Source organism: Martes martes (genome assembly GCF_963455335.1).
Source record: "Martes martes genome assembly, chromosome: 16".
Lineage (NCBI taxonomy): Eukaryota > Metazoa > Chordata > Mammalia > Carnivora > Mustelidae > Martes > Martes martes.
This window is the reverse complement of record NC_137904.1, coordinates 64,923,878-64,948,368: the sequence shown is the minus strand read 5'-3', so window position 1 is coordinate 64,948,368 and position 24,491 is coordinate 64,923,878. Positions and strand designations below refer to the sequence as shown.

The following is a 24,491-nucleotide window of genomic DNA, read 5'->3' as shown; positions in this document are numbered from 1 at the left end:
CTAAAAACAAAATGTCCACAATGAATCTTTTTTTTTTTTTAATAAAATTAACAAAACAAAAGCCATGAGAAAAAAATAGAAAATAAATAGCAAGATGACAGGCAGGAAGTGACCCGTGCTGACGATCACACGAAACGTGCAGGGACCCAGGCCTCACACAAAGGCAGACTTCGTGAGAACAGATACCAACACGGGACCCCAGAGACTCGCACGGGCTGAGAGCAAAGGGCAGCAGGTGGGCGGCCCTACGAGGCCCCCTGCCCTTCTTCCGGTAAGGCCCCACGCTAAGAATGGTCTTTACATTTTAAAAGGTCACAGAAAGAAGAAACAAGAAAATATATGCAACGGTGACCTCAAATGTTTACTGTCTGGCCCTTTAAAGAAAGCATGCTGACCCTTCGGCCGCAACTGTATCAAATCACACTTTAAGACAAGAAATCTAACAGGAAACAGAGAAGAACGCGTCATAATGATAAAGGGCCAATCCGCTGGGAGGACAGAAATTATAAATGTAAATGCAGCTACCAAGAGAGGCCGACCCATAATACGTGAGAGGTACGTGTCAGGACTGCTGGACGAGAACTTTCTGACCTCAGCTGGAGATTTCAACAGCTCAAGAGTCCAGTCCAACACCATGGGTAATAATACACGTGCCATTCTGGTCTTAAACACCCTGCTGACTGATGGGCAAATTAACTAATTTCTCACAGGTTCGGTGCACGGGATCTTCGTCCTAATCACGAGAATTTCTGCAGTTAGGCCTCAAGTGTCAGAAACCGGCCCAAGATCGCGGCAAGGAAACCAAGAGAGGGGCCTCCTGGTGGGCGGGCCGCGCCCACGCAAGCGCCCCACGGAGGTGGCTCCTGCTCCCGGAGGCGCCCGAAGCCCGAGGAGAGCCTCGTCACACACGGCGCTGGCCCTAGCAGAGGCTGGAGCACACTCCCCAGCAGATCAGAAAGAACTTTCTCCAAGTGACACGCACCCTGAAGCTGGGGTTCCGGGCGTACAGCCCACCGAGCTACTCACATCTGCAGGCACCTGCTGCCCTGAGAGGTCCTGTCTGCACCAGCAGCCACACCCAGCCCGCCTACCACAAGCAATCTCGTCCTCCCAGAGGCGGAACGGCAGCTGGCGGCACGGACACTCTCTGTGCTCCGGATGGCCCAGGGAGCCCTTCCTCTGAAGGGACGGTGAACTAGCGAAACGCTCCGAGGCCCTGAGAGTGCTACATAATCAGGAAAAGCCGCCAAAGCCTGCTAGCTTCGAGGAGACAACGGAGAAGACTGTCGGCCAGAGCAGCCGCGCAGGGCATCACCGGAGGAAGGGACCACCGTGGGAGTGCCTGGGGAGGCGGCTCCTGCCCTCCATCACACACATGCGCGACAGCGTCCACGTGGGAACACGTCACACCCGGCACACCTACGATCCCCAGAAGTCAAACTAAACAGACCACTAACCAGCACGTCAGGCATGAAGGCTGGAACGCCTAACACTCATCAAAAATCCTCTTAAAATAGGAAACCTACAATGAGGAGACCAACTCAACGCTTAGCTCAAGTTAACCTCTCGTCTGGAAAAAAAAAAGAACTCTTATTTGACAGATAATCTAATAAAATACATCACTAATGAGATGACACGAAAACACGAAACTTACCCGTCCCAGTGGTTGATCTTCATGGTCACCAGGTGGTCTATCATCGGCTGTGTGTACTCAGGAAAGCCGGCAATAAACATGCTGGAAGAGACAGCGTGCAGAGGCGGTGAGGATGGGAAGGAGCGGGCGCTCCCCGCACACCTGCTCTGAGAGGGGAAATCGTCCAGGCGCGCGCAGAAACACTTGGGTGGTTCCTCGTAAAGGTGAATGTGCAGAAATCGCTTGTAGCTGTTTACCCAGGAGAGACAAAGCTGAAGGTCCACGTGAAGACTCGCAAAGAAGAGCCCACGGCAGCGCCATTCACCAGAGCCACCACATCAAAAGAGCCCAAACATCTAGAACAGATGAGCTAAGAGCTGCACCACCGCAGCCCTGGGACGGAGACCGCTCGCGCCACACGGCACGCACGGCGCTCAAACCAGCCTGCCGAGCAAAGAAGCCCGACGTGAGAGCAAATCCTTCTGATTCCACATAGGAGCCGTTCCACAAACAGCACCAGTGACCCCCAGCAGTGGGCTGAGGCCACGCGCCTGCGGGGTCCGTGGAGGAGCTGGTCACCCCGCTGTGCGCACTGTCCGCTCTCGCTGCGCTCTGCCCCTCACTCAGGAGAGCTGGCGGACTGTACATTATGCCTCAAAAATAAAAGTTACATCTAGTGAAAATACTGTAGGACGATTAAGAAAAAAATCTTGTAGGACAGGCCTCTCTACTTACGACTCAAACCCATTAAAGACGGGTACATTCAAGCACATAACCAAATAAGAAAAATGTCTGCCAGGAAAAACGCACCATAAACAAAGTCAAAAGATAAAAAACTCAAAAAAAAAAAATGAGCTACTGTTATCACAAGAGGTAAGAGAATTCTTTAAGAGAAAGCTTCCAAATCCACAAGAAAATAGCACCACCTCATAGGAAAATCCTCAAAGACAGTTTACAGAGAAGAAAATGGACACAACTTCTGCTCAGCCTCCTTCTCCTGGCAGACAGGAAGAAAGCCTCCGACCGGCTGTCGGACTGCGGGAGTCGGGGGGGGGGGGGCGGGCTGTAGCCACTGTCAGAAGGATCTAGAAGCATCTGGAAGCACCGCCAGGAGCACCTTCCAGGGCAGCCTCCACGGGCAGTGACCGGCAGGAACAGGAAACCGAAAACAGAAAGACCCAGCACCCCGCTCTGGTTAGCTCATTCAGACGTAACCACGCACGTGAGAACCACCACGAGCACAAACACTCCCTTCACACCGCACGTAACAGCAAGGGGCGAGACAGAGGCCGAGGGCCAGGAGATTCCACTCTCTGTCCACACCGAAGACACAGGACGCGGAGAGAAGGTTCCACGCGCATGCTGCACGGCGCACGGCCCCCGCCGTGGAGGACGGTGCCCCCGAGCCGCCTCCTGACCTCCCGTTGCTGGACAACGTCCTCCACGGTGAGCACCTAAGCCGGGCCAAGCACCGGGCGCTGCCACTGGGCGTGCGCGGAAGAAAGACAACACGCCCATCCGTGTGACACAAACCGACAACCCGAAGAACTGAGGACGGCGAGGACGCCGGGGAAAACCGGACACGAGACACCCCTCAAGACCCACGCCCTGGCGTTTCCTACTCCAAAACACACCTGTACGTGCCGAGCTGCCTCCACACACTGTGGGAAACCGCCGCGCCGCCCACGCAGCCCGCCAGGGACGAGCCGCCGGCGCACGCGTGACACGGCGGCCGAGAGACGAGGCGGACGGCACAGAGGGCCGAGAAGGGGGAGACACGCGGATGCTCCCGGGTCCCGGGTGGGCAGACGTGTGCACACGCGCAGGGTGGACACGGGTGCTGTGTGGACATGCGTGTGCTACAAGGTGGCAGACCGAAGAGGGTGTTTGTTCTGGATGTGAGAGAAAGAAGAGCACAGGGTTCTCCAAGAGAAGTGAGACTGAGAGACCCTCAAACGGTGACGAAACAGATAAAGTCAGAAGGAAAAAGAGAAGCACCAGGGCAGTGGACAAACTGTCAGGAAAGGAGCCAAGATGTGACCCGAGGACCCCCATCACCGAAGGGCCCCGGCAACTGCCAGACAGGACGGCCCCAGGCCGGCACCCATGACCAGCGGCCTCACGGGAAGAAACGGCCAGAGGCCGGCCACCCCGGTTCCAGTCGAGCTCTGGCACCAGCGGAGAGCTGACCGCGGGAAGACGCCCGTCCGCCGCCCCTCGGGGAGCAGCACTCCCTGAGCGCTCCGGGTCCGCCCGGAGGCCGAGTGTGGAGTGAAGGAGGGTGTCGGCAGGGGGCGGCGGGTGAGGGCCGGGCCAGTGTCAGGACCGTTAGAGCTGGGCCACGGGAACAGCTGAGGGGATCGGCAGCATGAGGAGCCTTTGAGGGCTGCTGGGGACAGAGAAGCGACAGAACTAGGTCACCAAGCGGATGCAGGGAAGGAAACAGTAGGAGAAGCAAAACGGAGATGACTGTGCGGGCGGCATGCCGTTCGCCGAGCTAGGAAGCAGAGAAGGAGACCACTCGCTCCGAGGGCTCCTCAGTTCGAAGAATTCGTAGGACAGGAATGTGCAAATTACTGGAAAGCAAAATACAACAAAATGTGTTTCAAGAAGCATGCACAGGCCCACAGATGCCAGCAAGACGCTGAGAAACTTCCAGCAGCAAGACGCCCGCAACAGAAGTGCCAACCACCACTGGCTGTGTCCTGACAGAAACGCCTGAGTTCACATGCTGACATCACAGGGGCCTGAGCGGCCACCAGCCAGTGAATGGGGGACAGGGCAGGGGACAGCAGAACTCAGGAACACAGTGAAGCCAGGACACAAAAGCAAATGCACCACGTGACTCCGTTCCAGAGACGGCGGCCTCCGGGCCCAGGACGCAGGTCAGGGCTGCCAAGGCCCGGGACTCAGGGCCTCTCTGGAGTGAGGGAGGCACGCCCCACGCTGACCACAGTGGTGGCCGCCCATTGGCCAAAACCCACATTCTCAGTGGGTGAATCTTCCCACACGGAGATTGTAAGGCGTAAAACAGGCGTACGAAAATAAACAGGACTGTTTTAGAGGGTCGGTCTCAGGAACACACAGGGTACTGAAGGGACAAACCACAGACAAAAGAAAACCTCTGCAGACCGTTCATCTGAGGAAGGGCTCGCGTTCGGAATACATTAAGAACTCTCAAATTCTCAGCAAGAAGAAAACTAACCCAATAAACAGGTAAAAGATGCATCAAAGGAGCCCCTCAACGACGCTCAAAGCCATCGGTCATCAGGAAAACGCAGACTCCGGAGGTGCTCCTGCACAGTCACTAGAACGGCTGCAACTAGGAAGTCGGGCCCCGGCGAAAGGTGGCTGCCGGATGCACGTGATGCCAGACCACCGCCCTGGAACCTGCTTGGCAGCGTCTTCACAAGTTAGGGTCCAGTTGCCCCACCCCTAGGCACTCCACGAGCAAAAGCACAGTTCCCTCTCATGCCCCCAACGCCCGCTCCACGGTCCAGGCTGACGGCAGGACCCTGCGTATCTGCCCTGTCTTGGCTGGCGTGGAGAGCCCCCCAGGTGCATACAGATCCCAGCGCCACAACCGCTGGACTTGTGCTCGCTGGCCAGCTCTCACGCACACTGAGAGTACCACATGCACCATTAAAGAACACACCCTACACAGGGTTAACCTTCACCCAATGTCTCTGTGAAAAGCACATGACTGATTCCATGCAAGTCTCAGGCCAGCTTAGAAACCTCAGTGACGAGAAAAAGACACCAAAGCAAAAAAACTGGTAAATTTATCCAGGAAGCTCAGGGGAAAGTGGAAAATTCTCCGCATTAAAATATATGTTCAAATATTAACAAAAAAAACAAAAAAACAAAAGCAGGAAAGAACTGATATGACACAGAAAGCCACTAGATACTGAGAAAAGATGGGAATGATGCAAAAAATAGTGCGTTTAGTCTGAAAATCTTTGAGAAAGAGGCCAAATGTTATGTTTTTAAAAAAAAAAATCTATGCCTGCTGGTCATGGAGAAAAGTAACCTGTGCGCGTCTGCACGGGCGCGGGAGGGTCTGTCCCGAGGACGGAGAAGGGCTAACGTGTCCGGGCAACACAGCACGGATGTGGCAGGCCTGTCCCGGGCTGGTGCTGCACGCGGAGCTGAGAGCGAGGTGCCCCCCCGGCGCACCGGTCAGGCAGGTGCAAGTCTGACCCGGGTCCCGCAGCACTGGTGGCGATGCCACGTATCGGCCCCCGACCCTTTTTCTCCGATACCTCTGCTTACTCGCACCACACCAACAAGCCAGAGACCCCTTCACCTCGAGAAGCACCGTCCTACTAGAAAGAACAAACGGAGCAACAGTCTCTTCTCGGCGGGTGGGTGGGGCTGCGGCCGCCCCAGGAAGCAGGGCGGCCGGGAGGAGAGTAACCAGAGACGGCACTCACTTCCCGTCGCCACACCGGACACTGCCAGCACCCGTCAGGAAGCAAGTAGATCCTGCGCCCTCCCCAGGCCTCCCCGGCCTGCCGCTGTCCCTTTGGACTAGTCTGCATTTTCTAGAATTTTATGTAAACAGAATCCCACACTAGGCACCCAGTCTAATCAGCAGGAAACACAAATTTCGGCCGTGTAAATAACAGCTACTCCTAGCAGACTTTCCAGGGGGAAGAAAAAAACTAGAGATTCTTCTGACCTGCGCATCCCAGGGGGTACCATATTCTGTGATACATTAACAACTTACCTTATAACCAGGAAACAGTTAGCTCTGTTGCCAACAGCAAAGTAGTCCGCTGCAGTCAAAATATCGATTCCGTGAGGGAAAGTGCCCTGGTCACAGAGTCAAGAGGGAGAAGAGGACAAATGACACGAGTGAGGGGAGGCATTTCCAGAAGGTCAACAGCCACGTTCACCCCCACCCCCGCCTACGACAGAGGCGCGCGGGGGGCCAGCAGCAGGCGGCTCACAGACGGCCCATCTCAGGCTGGACGCGGAGCAGGGACGACAAGAACCGCTCAAAAATACTTCACGATTATTTCAAACAACTCTAACATTCTCAATTTTAAAATGTTTGAGGCACCTTCCTTACACCCACGCCAGAGAAACAAACCGAATCTGGATTCCCCAGCAGGGCGCACCGGATGCAGCGTGCGTCCCAGACCCCGCACGTTCTGCACACGGAAGGTCTGCGTCAGCCTGCTGAGCCGTCTGCAGCACCGCCTGCGCACTCCGAGTCTGTGGGTCCCACGCTGGGAGTTCTCGCAAACCCACAAACATCCCTAATGACCTCATCCCAAGTCAGGGAGCTTTGAGGCCTTCCCCTGAGTGTGTCCCTGTCCGCTTTGGCTAACTCACACCCTTGTTCTCCAACAGTCCCGTCAAACCGAGGACACTGCGTGTACAGGGCCGGGAGGCACCCTGGGCCCACATGAGACGCCGCTTCTTGCAAAGTCTGTGTCTCTTTAACAGCTGCACGGCCCCCTGCACACTGTGCTGTGTGTACACTCATTCCACAGGAAACAGCCCACAGGGGAGGTGGGGTGAGTGAGGGGACACCCCCCAAAACACCAGCTCCCGGCTGATCCCCTAAACCGAGACCATGGCTAAAGGCCTCCCCTCTCCACCTAACCCGAGTGCCCCTCCAAATGGGACATGGTGAGGGCCAGGAACCAAGAGCACCCCTGTTCCACACCACCCTGTGTCTGGAACGTGGGGAGATGCCACGTTCTCCTGGGCTCTGGCTTTGGGATGCCCGGAGCGCCCCTCAGTTCCACTTCCAGCAGGTTCCTGGATTACAGCAGCTGCTCACCCACCCTCGATGCTTTCCAGTCCCTTCCCTGTCCAGCCCCTTCCTTCTCCCGAGCAGCACTGACTTCTGGAACCCTCCACACTTGCGGCCCCGACGCGCTAAGCTTGTCCCCTTCAGAGGTCGGCTGTCTTTTCCTAGGGAGCCACTGTCTTCTGTGTTCCCAGAGCCCCAGGTAGACGTGGACTAAGTGACACCCAAGGACACTGGTCTCAGCCACGTTCAAGCCAGGGAAGAAAGGGAGAGACCCTGAGTGGGGGGAGAGGTGCTGCAGCAGAATGAACCACAAAGCAGCATGGGCCCTGCAGCCAGCGGCGGAAGCAAGACTGCACAGCCTCCCTGGGCTGACTCTGGGGTAACTTCCCACCAAGAACCAAAGGTCGCCTTCCCTGTGGAAGTAGAACCGTCAGCCCTCGCCCTGGCCTCTGGCAGCCCAGGAGAAAAGCAACTAACCCGGGAGACCATGGGCCCAGCGTACAGAACCCAGACCCCCAGGCTCTGCAACAAGGACCCTCATGGACACAGGGGGCACCTGCAAGGGCATTTTCCTCCCAAACACCCCAAACCCAAGTCTTAGAAGGCTTGTGTTCTCCCTGAAGCTTCCCCCTCTGAAGCCTGCCTTTCCCGCCGCAGAGAGAGCCTTCTACACGGGGCTCCCCTTGGGTCCCGGAGCCTGACTGCTGACCCCTAATCCCAGACGCCCGTCACTGTCTCCTCTTGTCCCCCGCCACCATCTGCCGATGCCTTCACCCACAATACACTCCTCTTCAGCCCAGACCCTCCTCCTGGGGCACTGGTCAGAGCTCAGCTCAGTGGCCCCTCAGCGTAACCTACCTCCGGTCCGTTCTTCGCCAGGCCGGCCACACATCCCAGCGTGGCCACTGGCACACACCGCGTGAATGACTTGGTGATAAGGGCCACACCACCCAGCCAAGGATGACTGGTCATGAGAGGCTCAGGACTAGGGGGCACGACGGTGCGGGTGAACACACAGAGAGGCCACAGGGTCAGTGGCTTCCAGTAGCTGGCTCCTACCACACGTAGGACGGGCAGTGATCACGTCTCTGCCCCGAGACGTGGGGCTCCTCCACCCACATCCCTCCCGCACCCACAGGCAACTGCGAAAATCGGGTGGCAACGCGTAAGGCACTGATCTCTGACGCCTATGTGTATGTGCGAAACTACTTACACACTCAGGTCTCCCATAAAACACAATGCTGTTTAAAACGTGTGTCAACTCTCCCCGGAGAGCATCCTGAGTGGGTCTGTGACCAGACGTCACTGAGTTAAATATTAGCTTATTCTGGGTAAATTCTTCACCCTCATCTAACAATGCAAAGAGATACCAAGTTTGTAGCTTTCAGTATTTCTCCTGCTAAAATTTGAGGAAGTTTTAGGAATGAAGACTTCAAGAAGTAGCCATACCTGTCTCCCCACATTCTCCTGGAAAGCAGCCTAAGGAAGAGAAGAACAAACAGCAGGTGAGTTAGGTTTGCGCTTTGCTAAACGTCAAGAGAGAAATTCAAAACAAATGCCGTGCAGCACAAATGACCCATGGCTTTATTTTTTTAAATGAAAGTCCTCATTGTTGGCTGATCAGAGCCTCAAGGGTAGCTGTCATTCTGCCTCTAGGTCCTGGTACTTTTCTAAGCCACAATTCAGTTTATAGAATCAGACACATCCTAGAAGTGTCCTTTACATGGGGATGCCACGCTTCTCACCAAAGCCTAATTCGGCCCTAGACAGAAGCATGAGAACAGAGTCAAATCCATCCGTTAAGTCAAATCCAACACAAGCCCCTTCTCCCGGGAACCCTGTGACAGCAGCTCGCAATGGCGAACGTAAATGGCCCACCTCCTCCCGCTGCCTGCCCAGGAGCCGCCACGGACAAGCCCTGAGCCTCCAACACAGGCCCAGAGCTCAAAAGAGTTACTTCAACAGAATGAAGTGTCTTTAGGTGCTTTCCTTAAAGTGCCTGCTCACGTCCCCGGCGCTCCCCTCCCGCACCCCACCTGCTCCGCCGAGGTGTGACAGCCAGGCCATCTGCATGGTGACAACAGTGGGGCCTGTGCACAACCAGCAGCGCCTCCTCCCCCAATCTGCCCCTCAACTGCGGCCCCCGGCCCCACCCTCCCCAAAGCGGCGGGGCTCAGCGTTCCCTGACAGCACGGGACATCGAGCACAGCAGCACGGGCCACAACCTCACGGCCACGTGGTCAGCGTGTAACAGGTCCCAAGTCAGAGCAGCCCTGGGAGGGCGTCCTGCCCAGAGATGCGGCCCCTCCCCCCAGAGAAGAGCCTCTGGGGGCAGTTCACCGTGTACCTACAGGGCGCGGAGACGAAGCACACGTAGGCGTGCAGAAAAGAGCCTGAGAAGCCAAAGCGCAGAGCCCCAAGTCTGCCCCCGGCCACACCGCTGGCGGGCCCCCGAGAAAGTCAGAACCAGGGTGCTCTCCAGGCATAAGCAGATGGGCATTTCACCCATGGACCTCCCAGGGCTTTCAAACTGGGAGGAGGAGACTCAATTTTTGCTACGTACCATTCTGAACCTTTTGCAATAAATTTAGTAAACAAAGTAAGAAACCAACCAAAAGGCAATGGAAGTATGATATAACGTCAATTTGTGTAACAAGCTAAATTTAGGAACACATTGGCCATTCTGATGACATCAAAAAGGTCAAATATAATACAAGATTGATATGGAAAACACAGGCTGGCACAGGAAAAGCAAACCTGAGGAAGAGGGGAGGGATGGCTACCCCCAGCACGGCGGCCGACCGCACAGGGACACAGAGGACAGACACAGAGAAGCGTGCAGCAGAAGAGCAGAGAAGGCCTTTAGGACCGAGGGCCAGGCCAGGAATTGAGAATGGACACTGAAAACACGATCCACATAAGAAAACACTTACAGCCTGGTCACATCAAACTTTCAAACTCCTGCTCTGGGAAACTCCTGGTCAGGAGGACAGAAGCCACAGCCTGGGAGCAGGGCCCGGGAGCCACACACCAAGGAGGGCAGCACCTCGCATCCGGGACAGAACCAACTCCACACTCGGCAGCGCACACAACAGCCACCAAGCCAACGCGCGGAAGGCCCAAAGAGCCGTCTCCCCAAACGGGAGGCCAGGGCATAAGCAAGGGAGAGGGCTCGCCGTCGGGGGAAGGCAACTCAAGCACAATGAGGGGTCACCACACGCCCGACGGGACCCCATGAGGAACACGGAGTGCGGGCGAGGCTGCGGGCAGACGGGCCCCCAGACAGGCTGCCGGAGGGAAGGTGAAACGGCACAGCCCCTCTGAACACGGGGCCGAACAGGCAACCGCGACCGACCCCCCACGGCACAAGCCCGAACACGGATGCTCACGGCAGCTTCATTCTCTAAAACGGTGCAAAACCAGACACGACCCGGAGCCGACGGTTCCAGCGGCTGCGGCTCTGCCAGCCACCAGGGGCGGACCAGCGAGGGGCAGGAGGGGGCGGTCGGCCCAGCCAGAGCCCCCAGGGCCCGGACGGACCAGCGAGGAACACGCCAGTCCTCGGGGTGACACGCTGTATGACCCCATCCGTGCAACATCAAAACAGAAAGTCAGAAAGTGGTAACACAGCAGTTTAGACGCCAAACATCTTTTAGCTGAATGTGCTTTTAAGGAGGTAGTGGAACTGCGGATGACGCCGGCGTCCAGGCTCCCTCTCCCTCCGTGCCCGGCCCTCCCATGAGGAAGCACGGGGCCGCCATCTGTACCACTCCTGCCTTCCTGGCTGGGGACAAGTTGTCTCAAAATGTTGACACACTTGCAGCCCAGGTGGGTACCTTCCAACGCGAGCACGGAGCACCAAACAGCTCCATCAGCGCTCACAGATTCACAAACACGCTGACCCGAACCAACCAGTCAGGCCTTACCTTCCGCCACCCCACCCAGATCCCCACAGGGTTGCGGTGACGACCACACACAGCGCTCATTGAGCCCCCACGGGGCCTGGCAAACTCGCACGTCCTCCATCACCCCCACGGACCTGGAGGCACGCGCTGCGGTGCAGGTGGGAAGTGGTGGCCCGTGAACCGCAGGAAAGAGCGGAAGGGTCTGGAGAGTTTCCGCGCAAACCCGCTCCGTGCCCACGCCCTCCCGGTGGCCCTGTGGTCCCTGGGTGGGCAGGCTGACCTTGTCCCCGGGCAAGCGCACGGGCCCAGGCCCTCCTAACCTCGGCAGGGAGTGAGCCTGCACGGACGGTGTGGGCCGTGAGCACAAACGGGAGCCTTCGCCTGCGGAGGCAGCCCCTCAGGAGGAGAGCGCGCCCCGAGGTATCGCCGACTCGAGCCCCGGGTCTTCAAGTGAGCTTTAAACGAGCGCATCCTCTACCCGCACTTCTAACTCCGCAGCCGGGAGGCACGCAGGTGTGTGCGGGTGACCTACCACACGAGGAATCTTCTGCTAATTCCGAACAATTTTAATTCCAACTTGAAAAACAAACAAAATGGTTTCTGGCTTTTTCACGCCTTCCTCAGGGTTTATAAAGGTGCTGGTGCTTTGATTTTACTACTGTGTCCCATTAAAATGTTCGACTTTATAAACAAAGAAGAAAACGTAAAAGCAACTTTTTAAATCCAGATTTAACAAAAAGCCACCACTGTCTTTAGAAGTGATGATCGCGGCCCTCGGGCGGTGTCAGGGCAGACACGTGAAGGCCTCTCGAGGCGTCACGGGGCTTCCTACCGCGGCTCCAGCAAGAGAACCGCATGAGTACAGAAGAGACTAGCTTTGCGGGCAAACTTTCTCGAGACAAAATTTCGAAGGGGCCGAGGCCAAGCACCTCTTGTGTCAGACCTGTTTTGGGGTAGAGAGAGCAAGCAGGCGGGCGGGCCTGGCCAGGGCCAGGGGGACTCTCCAGCCGAGCTCCCGCACGAGGGAGGCCCACACCCCGCCTGCAGCACGCCAAGCCACGCTGGCCCCTGGGTCCACAGTCGCCCACTCATGAACCACCATCTGTGGAGCACCCGCCACGTGTCAACAGGAGTGCCAACCATCCTCACGGTGACACGGGGCAGACGGAGCCCCCCGCCGTGTCCTGCTGCTGCATCGGACAACTCAGACGGACAGAGACGCTCTTCACTAGGAAAAACAGGTAAGCGGACACACTGAACTAATAACAAAATACTTCCAAAGAAACAAGACACAAAAAAAAAAGCCCTAGGGGAGTTCACTGGTGATTTCCACCGAACATTTAAAGTAGAAACAAAGAAGGGGCGCCTGGGGGGCTCAGTCAGTGAAGCGTCTGCCTTCAGCTCAGGTCATGACTGCCCCGCATCGGGCTCCCTGCTCGGCGGGAAGCCTGCTTCTCCCTCTCCCACTCCCCCTGCTTGTGTTCCCTCTCTCGCTGTGTCTCTGTCAAATAAACAAATAAAATCTTTTAAAAAATAAAATTTTATTTATTCATTTGAGAGAGAGAGCATGAGCAGTAGAGGGAGGGGCAAAGGCAGAGGGACAGGCTGACTCCCCACTGAGCAGAGAACCCGATGCGGGACTCGATCCCAGGACCCCAGGATCATGACCTGAGCCAAAGGCAGAGGCTTAACCCACTGAGCCACCCAGGCATCCCATGGCAAGCTTTTAAAACATTTCCAACAAAATACAAGAGGAAGATCTTGTATTCCCAGTTCCTTCCATGGGGCCAGATTACCCTAATTCCAAAGCCAGACAAAAACATCACAACAGACGGAGACTGTCCAATATCCCTTACTCTACAGACTCAAAACTCTCGACAAAACTTTGGCAAACCAAATCCAGCAACACATGAAAAGGGATTACACCATGACAAATGGGATTCATCCTGGGATGTAAGGCCGGTTTAATACCTGCAGAATCCATTAACAGGACACAACACGTGAACAGAATACGTTCAAAACCACATGACCATCTCACAATCAAACTTCCATTCGTGATTTTTAAAAACAAAAACAAAAACCCTCGCAACAAACTAGCAGCACTTCCTCAACCTGCTAAAGCGTATTTACAAAACCCCAAGAGCAAATATCACACGTGACAGCGAAAGCTGGCCTATCCCGAGACAGACAGCAAGACAGGGTGTCCCCGTCCCCACCGCGGCGCAGCACGGTACCTGCAGCTCCTCCTACCAGCACACTTAGGCAAGAAAAAGAAATTAAAGGCATCAAGACCGGAAAGGAAACAGTAGACTTTTCTCTCACAGATGACAAGATCCCGTATGCAGAGCTGTAAGGGGCATACACACCGCAGACCTGACACACAAGCTCACGCACACCAGTCAGAGGGAGACGAGGCCCCACCACTTCCCGTGCCTTCCTCCCACCAGAGCCAGCCGTGGGTGCAGGCCCCACTGGCCATCCCTGCCTCTGAGCCACCAGCCCCACAGGAACCCCAAGGAAAGACCCAGGGAACTGGGCCCACGTCCCACGTCCCACGGCCCACGTGTGGTGCCAAGCGCCCTGGAAAGCATGCCCTTGAGAACAGAAGCCCTGACCTGGGCAAGCTGTGGCCGAGTACCTCCTGGCCTGGCTCCCTCCCTGTGGGAAAGAAACAGCTGGCATTTCTGTAGGGGCAGTGGGAACCAAGTGCAACTGTCGCCCCAGCTACCAGGCTCTGCTGCTGAAGGGACTCTCGGCCCTGGCTTCTGGTCCCTCAGCACCTACACCAGCCCATGCTGAGCCTGATCTAAGTGACGGACCATCAGCAGGACAGCCCTGTGTGAAGCCAGGACACAGCCATGGACACCACCAGCAAGTATCCCAGGGACGAGGCCCAGCAGCCGTCATCTCCACCAGCATCCCCAGGAACCCCTGCGGCCACGCTCGGGGCCACAGCCCAGCTCTGTGGGAGGGGCAGTCAGACTCCTGCCCAGGGCCCTCCGGAAGCGACTGCGAAGCCTGCAGAAAGCCCTCTGCGCACAGAATCCGCCCCAGACAGGACCAGGCTCTGAAGGGGCCAGGCACGGGTGTCAAACGCGGCCAGTGAGGCTCCAGGCCCCATGCGGCCACGGGACGCTGAAATGACCTCTCTCGGCAACAACCCCTCCTGAGGCTCAAAGCCACCTGCTCTGCTGTCACACGCAGGTCACATGCCCAGAACCCACTTTCTTCTCCTTCCCCAGGGCACAGGCTACCCTGAGCCATGTCCGCCCACCAGGCACGATGCTCGAGATGGCTACGTGTCGTGGCATGCTGGGGGTGGGGTATTTAATCCTGACCCCGCTTCCCCCAAAGACCACTCCCTCCCCCGAAAGCGGGAGGACACCTGAGCCAGCGCTCTGCCGACGGGCTCCCCCGGCACCTCACACGGGCAGCGTCAGGAGCGGTGGCCTGCTCAGCAGAGCAGAGGGCACCGCTCAGGGCCCACCCGCACCATCAGGAGAAAGAACGGAACAAGAAAACTCACAGACGCCGCTCTCCTGCAGTTTATGTTCCGGTCAAACACTGTGGCGATCACCAGAGCACTGTGAAAAAGAGGAAAGCGGTTAAAAGGAATCCGCGAAAGAACACAGACCCTGTCACAGGACTTGGGAGCCCCTCCCGTCCGCTCAGCGCATGCTGTGCGCAGTGAGCCCCCGGCGCCACGGTGGCCGGCCCTGCTCCGCCGACAGCCACAGGAGGCACAGCCCCCGGGGTGCCAGGGACGTCACAGGCAGAAGCGCTGCCATCACGGAGGCCTGGGAAGTGGAATGTGCTCAGCCTGCTCGGGGCGGGGGGTGGGGGGGGACAGAGGATGAGAGCCGGCAGGGCCTGGCGGGAGGGGAAGCAATCAGGCAGGGCTGACACGGACATGAACGTGGACACGGACACTCGGGCCCAGGCAAGATGAACAGGGAGCACAGATGAACAGGGAGCACACAGGGACGCGCACAGGCAGCAGCGGAGCCCCTAGGCCCTGCCCCTTCTCAGAAACCCAAGGGCAAAACAGTTACAGGTCTCACAAATTCTCCAGACGGCCATGCCCCGACCCCAAAGCCAAGCAGAACCGTGCACAGAGCTCATAAAATTCCTCAGGCTTCATTTAAACCCCTCTTTGTTAGGTCATCACACTGAATTATCACTGATAAGGCAGAAAGCACTCATTTGACTCTGTGTGGCTTTAGTAACAGAAAACAAAGGATTGGGGGCAAGACTGAAGACAGTGCTGGTTCCAAGGATGACCGGAGGACTTGCATCTCCTATCAGCCCAGAGAAAAGGCTTTTGAAAAGGGGTATTTCAGACCCACGAAGGCCACCGCAAAGCAACATCTCCCGTGCACCCGGATAGCTGAGGGCCCGACACGAGCCACTCCTTTCCTACACCTCAATCCTCTTCCTCCCTCCAAATCCCTGGGACAGCCCATGGACACAACCCCACTTCCCAGCTCTCCCAGCCTGAACCAGGACCTCCTGAATCCACCCAGTCCCTCCAGCTACACGTCTGTCGATACCCAGCAGAAGCGGCTCAACCCGCGGCACAGACGGCCAGGAGCTGACCCCAGAGCCTGCGGACACGTGGCGTTAGCCGCCGAGGGCGGTTAAGGCTGCAGGTGCCGGTCAGGGAGGCTACGCCGACAGACGCCGCGCAGTCATGAAGGCCCTGGGACTGGAAGCAGGAGGCAGAGGGGACCCAGGAGACCCAGGAGGACTTGGCCCGAAGCCGCCACCTGTGAAGACGGAGGAATGCCCAGAAGCCGAGGGACGGGGCAGCCTCTCGAAGCCGGAAGAGGGGCGGATTGTCCCCGGAGCCTCCAGAGGGGACCCGCCCTGCCGGAACCATGGTCCCAGCCCACCCAGACCCGCGTCAGACCAGTTACCCCCACACCCACACCGCAGAGTCCTCCCGCGTAGTAAGAGCGAATGCAGCACCAACTCACGAGAAAGCCCGGGTAGAGCAACGGGCATTTGCTAGACAGGAAGTCCGCACGCTCTGTGTGTCCGTACAGGAGACATTCTAGAAACGGCAAAACTAAAGGGTCCAAAGCCAGTGTGGTGACGGCCAAGGGACAGGGTGGCTGACTGCCAAGGGCAGAGTCGGGGGACGCAGGAAAGACAGAACCACTATTCGGGACCATACTTGTGGCGCCCACATTTGAACCTGTCAAAACCCAAAGAACGTACAGCAGGAGGAAGCCTCGCTGCAGCAAATGCAAAGAGCCATCATAAAGTGGGGGACCCCAGCCGCCAGGGAAGCCACCTGTGACACAGAGCAGCACCACACCAAGGGCCAGCACGCGTGACCCTCGGCAGGGCGGGCGAGGAGATGTGGGCTAGCAGCTCTGGGGCCACCACACACGGACAAGTGAACACACAGCCAAGAGCGAGAGCCAGCAGGACGGAGGGAACAGAAGAGAGCTAGGACGGCAGGGTGCCGGCCTGGCGTCACGCGGTCCGCACGGACGCAGGGACTCTGGCTGGAGGCACACTGGGTTGGCGTCCGGGTACGGGAGGGTGAGCAGAACCCGGGTCTCAGGTCTCAACGTAAACCGCCGGGAGCCGCTGACCTCGGGGCTGAGCCAAGGGAACAAAAGATAAGCCGCCAGAAAGCGAGAAAGTATTCAAAGACAAAGTCCCAGTCCCTTTGAAAGGACCCAGCAGCCCACATGAAGCCACACCCAACGGCCAAAGGTAGAGCCGTCTGAGCCACACCACCAGCAAGTGTTCCACAGCAGGCCGACAGGCCCGAGGGTGAGCGAAGCCCGCGTTAGTCGACCCGCGCCCACCCCACCGACCGTGCAGCAGGTAGAAAGGGGAGAGGGACGGCCTTCTCCTGCCGCGAGGACAGCCAGAGCAGCCGCTGCTGGCACCTGCCGCAGGCAACACCCAGACCCGGTGGTCAGTGCGGGCAGGACGTGGTCCCCAGGTCCCCGGGAACATGCGTCACGCACAAAGGAAGACAATCCCGGTAGCTTGACAGACCCCACCTCAACCAGGGGACACGGGTGGGCCCTGGCCACAACGCCCCCAACGGCCCGCCACCGCACTCGGGTCAGAGCTGAGAGGCTACACGACAGGCACATCGCACGCACTGTGGGTGCGCACGGTGAGAACACGAGGGGAGCCGGCGAAGGGCCCAGGGGAGCCTTTCCTACTTCTTATAACTCTCCTTTAAGTCTCAAGTTTGTTCAAAATTAAAATTCTGAAAAGCAACTGAACATCTGAAGATTTCAGTGTCTCGGGTCCTTCCGCTGGTGAAGCTGAAAGTAAATTCAGCAAAACTCTCTCAGCAGAGCGTACTCCCTTTCTCCTCTAAACTTCTGACCACAGACTACAGCCGAAATGAGATTTAAATAATACTGGGCTTAAACGTAAAGAAAAGTCACTTTCAACTTCAACATCATACTGGCTTTTGTTAATAAAATCTCAGAAATCATTAAACTGATGGCTGATGAGTCGTGATCTCTCGATAACTGAAACTTACGTAACTACTGTTCTTAACAAAAGTACGTGTGCTCTCAAAATTAATACGGTCTCAAAATCAATGGAAGTTTCAGTACCACATTCATGTTTCACAGGAGCTCTTTATCACAATCCATAAGATCATAGGTATCCCAGGAAAAGATATTCACAAGATTTTCTGCTTCAACATCTGACGCAAGAAAAACGTAGACTATGACTTCACGAACTCTGGGTCTAGCCACTACTACCAAAACTTCGCTTTTTATGTTGAATTTTTAAAATTTCCTATCTATCTATTTGTCCTAAATTATGATCTTCAAATTACGGAACACTGATTGAAGAGAGAAATGTGAAACCACCCTGTAAGCCAGCCAGAACCCCTTCAAGGTTACTGCCGCGGGATGGGTCCATTTCAACAGTTCCGGGCCCCGCCCACCCGCCTGCGGACACGCTGGCCCCACTCAGGTCAGGCTGAGTCTACTTCCAACCAAGCTCTCGTCGGTGCGGTCAATGCCCTAAGACAGCTCACAGGTTTCGCTTCGTGCCCGCCCAGTGTGGGCCCACCAAGCAGTGAGTGCCCTCCCGAGGCCAGCGCGGCAGAGAGGGACCCTGCTCTGAGGAGCCGGTGGGGGCAGGAGCCCATGGAGACAGCTTAGCATCAAGCCTTCAAGTTTGTGCTGCAGCAGAGCCCAAGTAGTAACAGGTGACTCTGGAAGGTGGCCTCTAGTTTTGCCGTGTAGGTTAACTACTCCCCTTCCTTCCAGACAGCCCCTAAACCACCGCAGGCAGCCACGGGGAGGGCTGGGGGTCCACGCCACTGCCTGAGGGCCCCCTGCAGAACAACAAGACACGTGCTCACACTGGCCCGTGCTCAGCCTCACACGGGTCAGAAGGACCCAGAGCCTCTAGCGAGGAGGGCAGCCGCGGCGAGGCCCAGCGCACATCGTGCCGCTCCTGCACTCGCTGGCCACAGGACGACGACTGGTCGAGACCAAGCATCACAGGAGCCCCGGAAGGTTCCACATCTAAGTAACTGAGCAAAAACAACGGTGTGTGGCACACAGTGCCCAGCTCTGGGCATGAGATCCCCTGCGTCCTGCCGGTGAGCACACATGACGGCGTGGGAGGGAGGGAGGAAGCTGCTCTCCCGCACAGCCGGGCCCTGAGGGGCCGAGTCGGCGGCAGCCTGGATCCCGACTGCGGCTTGCGCGCGGCCTCACCTTCAGTCACGCTGCCTTCTGCGTTCACAAGTAAATGGCTGGAGACGTTCCCTGCTTCACCAATATTCTACCAGACTTGACGAAGTGAAGCAGGAAAGACACAGCAGTGCCCCTCAAACCCCAGCTTCTAGCCAAACACAGACTCTGAGGTTAGCTCAAGACTTCAACCGTGCGGGGAGCTGGGTAACCAGCTTCTGATACCGGGCCGATTAAAACTGTAAACTGTTTTCCACACTTTCGGAACCAAACTGGCTCGTCGAGATACAGCAGCACGTTTCCAACAAACAGGTCTAATCATACCGACCAAACATAATCACGGAAGCTCCCACGGGCCTGAGGTCCCCTCTCCTCCGCCGGCCGGGGCCGAGTGCGTGAGTCACCAGCCCTCCTTCCACACTCAGAAAGGGGACGCGAAGAGTGGCCGCAGGCCAGCCGCGCGCGCTGCCGGCCGGGCCTCGGTCGGGCCGGAACGCGTCTCCGCGCCTTCGCCTGCTTGCTCTCGCCGGAGGAGCTCAGACGATACTTCACCAGGATTTCTCAACACAGAGAAATGGTTCGTGTCGAACAGAAAAGGACTTTTCTTTCTCGTCCGTGCCAGGGGAAAGCTGCACGCCTCTACCTGCCCTGAGCTCCAGGCACCTGGTTTTCAACGGGCACAGCAAAGAGCAGATCTCACCCCAAGCTCAGTTTGTTAGACTGCAGAATGCTCTAAAGCAAAAAAATAAATAAAAGGCAAAATCTGCTGCTTTTACCCTAAGTAACACTCTTCCTGTCCTTCTGAAGTAAAGGAACTTTACAGATAAACACCAGACTAATTATTTATTACCCATCCACACTGTTTGAAAGTGCAAATCACATCATTTTTTTTTGAGTAAAATGCAGGCCCTGCCCATGACTCATCTCCCTTTCCTCAGCCCTAAGCAGCAAAGCTCACACCAGTGAACAAGGCGGTGAAACACTAGATGCGCGGGAGACACGCTCGTGTCAGAGCCCCGTGGAGGCCGAGTGGGTTCACCGGCGGACGGGGGGCCAGGGGAGCGCACTCTGGTCACTAACCACCATTTAACTTTTCTTGAAGAACAAAAGGGTTATCTTCCCTCTGGAAGTCTGCCATTAAGAAACGCTGAGTGGAGAACAAGACGTAGCTTTGAGCAATGCTTGCCATTTCCTGATTTTTCAGGACAATCTTGCCCTCGAGGAAGAGATCTGGGACTCTCAATCCCCAGGCCCAGCCCACGCTGGGAGCTGCTGGCTGGGCCGGCTCCGCAGGCTGAGTGGGCGCTGCCGCTGGCGCTGATGTCAACAGGGGCTTGGCTTACAAAAGAGTTTCAGGTGAGGAAATCACTAGAAGGTGACAACCAACGCACATGCTGGCAACGGCCGCTCCTTTTTCTTTTTCTTCTTGCAAATTAGCTTTTGATGAGAAGGCATTTTACGGATAATGCACAACCATCTGGGACCATTTTACCTCTGTGTTTCACTCTTCCTAAACAGCAAGCGGCTTTTCAGGAAGGCCTGTTGACTTTTCCACAGTTTGGTCTCTTAACCTGTGTATAATGCTAAAGAAATACGGGTTTTTAAAACTGACCATTTCAAAACATGACTGAATCAACCTAAAAACCGCCTTTCTGGTGTCTGTAAGTCAGAGTGGGTCAGCACATACTCACTCACCAGGAGGGAAAGAACGTCCACGTTCCTTCGGGAGGTGAGCCTGTCTCACGGCTGTCTGAGGAGGTGAGGGCCACAGACCGACCCTCTCCCTGGGCATCTGCCCTGAGCCCAGGCCGCCTTCTCACTGTGGCTACTGCCCTGGTTTCTTTCATTAGGCATTTCTACTTCATTTCCACAATTACATTCTGATCTCGGATCAGAATCCACTGGAGAGTTTGTGAAAGTACAATTAAAGATGTCATGGTTTTATCATGAGCCAGGATTAATGGGTTTAAACGCTGACAATCAAAATGTGGTCACTTATTACAAACCGAGGGAGGCAGGTCTCGAAGGCCCCACCCCAACCGATACTCCTGGGCAGGGAGGCGCGCGCGGGCAGCGTCTGCCGGGCTCCCCAGCACCGTGACTCACCTCTGAGCCCGCCCTCCCGCCCCCAGACGCCCGCAGTCCAGATGGACGGGAAGAGCTACAGCACAGGTTCCCTCAGAACCCGCCAAACTGGCCCGAAAGCCTGCTGGGCTCGGCTCCCGAGGGCACTGGCTCATCCAATCCTGGCATGGGCACAGGGAGAGGGGACAAGAGGGGCCTTTTTAACAGAAACTCCCAGGTAAATTGGAAAAACCAGGAAGGTGACAAACCAGGAGTCTCCAGTACCCCTGCTAGCTACTGTCTAGTCCAGCTAGCCTCCACGTGTGTGATCGAGCAATTACTCGGGCATGCCCGGCAGTGAGAGAACCCAACCTCCCCGAGACAGAAGGACATGCTGGAACCCAGGGAGTTTCCGAGGACAGACACTGGCCTCTGCCACAGTCCCTGCTCTCTGGTCCTTCACGCTCAGTGACTCGCTCAAAATGAGTCCCAGCTCAAAAAGGTCAGTGTTCTTAACACCCACCTTTACGTCCTCCCAACATGTCCCAGACAGAAGCCTTGCTTCCCAGACACACAGTGGGGCCCTCCAAAACCCTTACCTGCGACCCCCACAGAAGGGGCTCAGCTCCACCCTCTCTGTAACGAGCAGTCCACAAAGGCACGCTCGCTCCAACGCAGGCCGAATGACCTGGGCAGTCACCGGTCCCTTCAAAGCCCTCCCACCCAGTGTCACTTACCAGGAAGTGAGTCGAGAGACTGGGACCCTCTCATGCTGCAGAACCAGCTCACTGGGCCCCAAGCCTGTTTCTCCTTTTCTGAATAAGGGATCGTGACCCTGGAGTCAGCTGCGCACCTAGAGGCTTTGTGGAGGAAGCACACTCTGGAGAAAGGAGCTCACGGGTGGCTGCATAGGCCACTGGCTGGTCCACGTGTCCTGGGACCTGGGACCTGCCCATGCCTGGGAGCCCCCCCAGAGTCAGGCTGACCCCCAACTTCTACACCCACGCTAAGGCCAGGCTTAACATTCATCAACATCTTTCCATCCACCGACATTTTGCTTTATAACATCAGAGACCAGGAGCAACCGCGGGCTCTGAAGTTGCAGAACACAGCTTTGCCTGTGGTGAGAAGAGCCTCACTTCCAAGACCCGGAGCCCTGGCCAAGAACCCTGGGCCCACACATCACTGGGAACATTAGAGTTGGGACCCTGCGGTGCCATAAGAAGCTTCCCCCCAAGTACAGAGCAGCATGTGTGATGGCCACTCGGCCTTCTGTATGGCTCTGGACGTGCAGGGCTCCTCTCCAGGTGAGCGAAGCCTCACTCTGGTCCCATGGCCTTTGGCAACCATTTAGCCCTGGGCCCTATTTCCTCCCATCAGGCTGGACTGAAGAGGGTCCCTGGAGAAAGCAGGGACACAGATTCCTGCGACGCTTACAGCTCTCAGGCAAACGTAACACTCAAAAACAAGTGTGTTAGGGTTGTTTGCGCTCTGAGAGGGGAACGACCACATCAGGAGCCAGCTCCCCCGGAAGCGGTGTGTGTCTGCTGCAGAGCACTGTCGGGACCTCGCGGCAGAGGCAGGCCACGCGCTCACGCAGAGCTGGGTCTGGGCCTCGTGCAGAGCTGGGCCTGGGTGTCTGCCTCCGGCACAGGCTAACCTGGCACCTGCCTGCTGTGAGACTCTGGGCAACCGTCCCGAGCACCATCCCTTGCTCGTCCTCCATGGAATGGGAAGAACCACAGCCCCTACCCACGCCTCACAGCACGAGACAGTACCAACCTCAACAAGTTTGACTGTTCTGTGACTGACGTCAATAGTAAGTACGTTTTTTGCTTTCACACTCTAGTTACAGAAGAACTTCCGAAAAGTTGAGGGGCAGGACAAGCAAGCAGCGGGCAGTGCCTTCCCTCAAGCCAGTTCACAGTGCAGAGGAGAACAAGTACAGCAGGTGGCCAGTGGGGGACATGGTGCAGGCGGGACCCAGGAGCTGGGAGAGTCTCCCCAGACAGCCCGGCCCTCGCCGCTCCCTGAGGGTCACCGGCAGCCGCGGCGACAGCCCGTGAGGGACGCAGGTGCACGCGGCCTCGCTCCACCCCTCCGGGCCCCCCAGGCCTCGGGTTCCGCAGGACAGCACCTCCGCAGACCGGCCCCCGTGCCCCGCCCTGCACTTCCCCAGGTGGACCTGGCTGCGAGGAGCCAGGCCTCTTTACGACTTCCTCGGAAGCGCTTTATCTCCCTGACCGGTCGGAATCCTCAGGCTCCTCTGGAGGCTTCGCTTCGGGGTTGGAGTCAAGACTGAGCAACAGAGGCCCCAGCCGCACAGCACAGGCGGCAAACAGGCCTGGGGCCCCGCTCCCAGCCCTCAGATCCCGGGAGCACGGGACACCGGTGAGAGCACAGTGGTGCTCCAGTCCCCCGTCCCTCCGCAGCCACACGGAGCAGCTGCAGGACCCGAGGCGCTGGCTGTTCGCCCGGCGGGCCGGCCACTCCCGCAGGCGCCAGGGACGCCGGAGCTCGAGGGCCGGGCTCCCAGGCGTTAAGGCCTGCAGGGCCTCACACACAAACCCGGGCCTCCTCAAGAGCTGCGGGAGGGAGCGTCCACGGCCCGAGCACCGTTTCCAACTCCGGTTCCCAGTAAAAGTGGCAGGTGAGCATTTCGCCTGTGACTAACACAGAGGCTGCCACCGCGCTCAGTGCCCCTCCCCCGGCTACTTAAGCCACAAGAAGCGGAGACCTGACATCCTTCTACTCAAAGAAACTTATTTCAGTCCAAAGACAGAGGAACAAATCGGAGTACAAAAATTAACTTAAAAACCCACTCTACGGGGAACACATCTGTTTTACACTTTTCCAAGCAAAAAAGCATCAGATCCTAAAAGTGGAGCATGATGTCACAGGAGCCGCGCCGCCTTCAGGAGGCTCAGCTGGGCACGCACAGCGGGAGTCCGAGGGCCGAGGAGCCCAGGCGTGCCGCGGTCCACACAGGGTTCTGGTGGGGTCACGCGTCTGCCACTGTCACTTCTCTCACCAGAAAACCGGAGGAAATACATCGTCCCTACCTCACAAACCTGCTCTCTCGAGAGCCGATTTTCATCTCAAAGGCACGGACAGTGAAGCTTGTCAATACATGTTGCCTTAAGTGAATTTCAAGGGCAAATCCATAAACACCTGAAAATGAAGGCTGGACAAAACGCGGCCGCCCAACAGAAGCAGCTTCTTCCCGCGCTCCCGAGCCTTCCCTAGGAGCTCCATCTGAGGGGAAGGCCATGGCCACAAAGTTCCAGAACTCCTCCCGACAGAACCCACACACACTCAGCACAGCTCACCTGACCGAGTCACGAGCCCCCAACCTGTGCTTCTCCCACACCCCCCACAACACGGACCCCCTTTCTCTAAGGACCTGCTACCCAAAGGCCAGCCAAAGC

At 57.0% G+C, this 24,491-nt stretch overlaps 1 protein-coding gene across 2 annotated transcripts in view; it reads right to left on the bottom strand.

The window, feature by feature from the left end:
• TBCD (tubulin folding cofactor D) overlaps window positions 1–24,491 on the bottom strand; it is a 149,381-nt gene that overhangs the window by 39,124 nt on the left and 85,766 nt on the right. For both annotated transcript variants that reach the window (XM_080825585.1, XM_080825586.1), the window contains 4 exons: window positions 14,832–14,889; window positions 8,850–8,879; window positions 6,363–6,448; window positions 1,655–1,735 (listed from right to left, as the gene is read on the bottom strand). In XM_080825585.1, coding sequence (XP_080681711.1) covers window positions 1,655–1,735; window positions 6,363–6,448; window positions 8,850–8,879; window positions 14,832–14,889 — 255 coding nt within the window. The remainder of the gene's footprint in view (window positions 1–1,654; window positions 1,736–6,362; window positions 6,449–8,849; window positions 8,880–14,831; window positions 14,890–24,491) is intronic.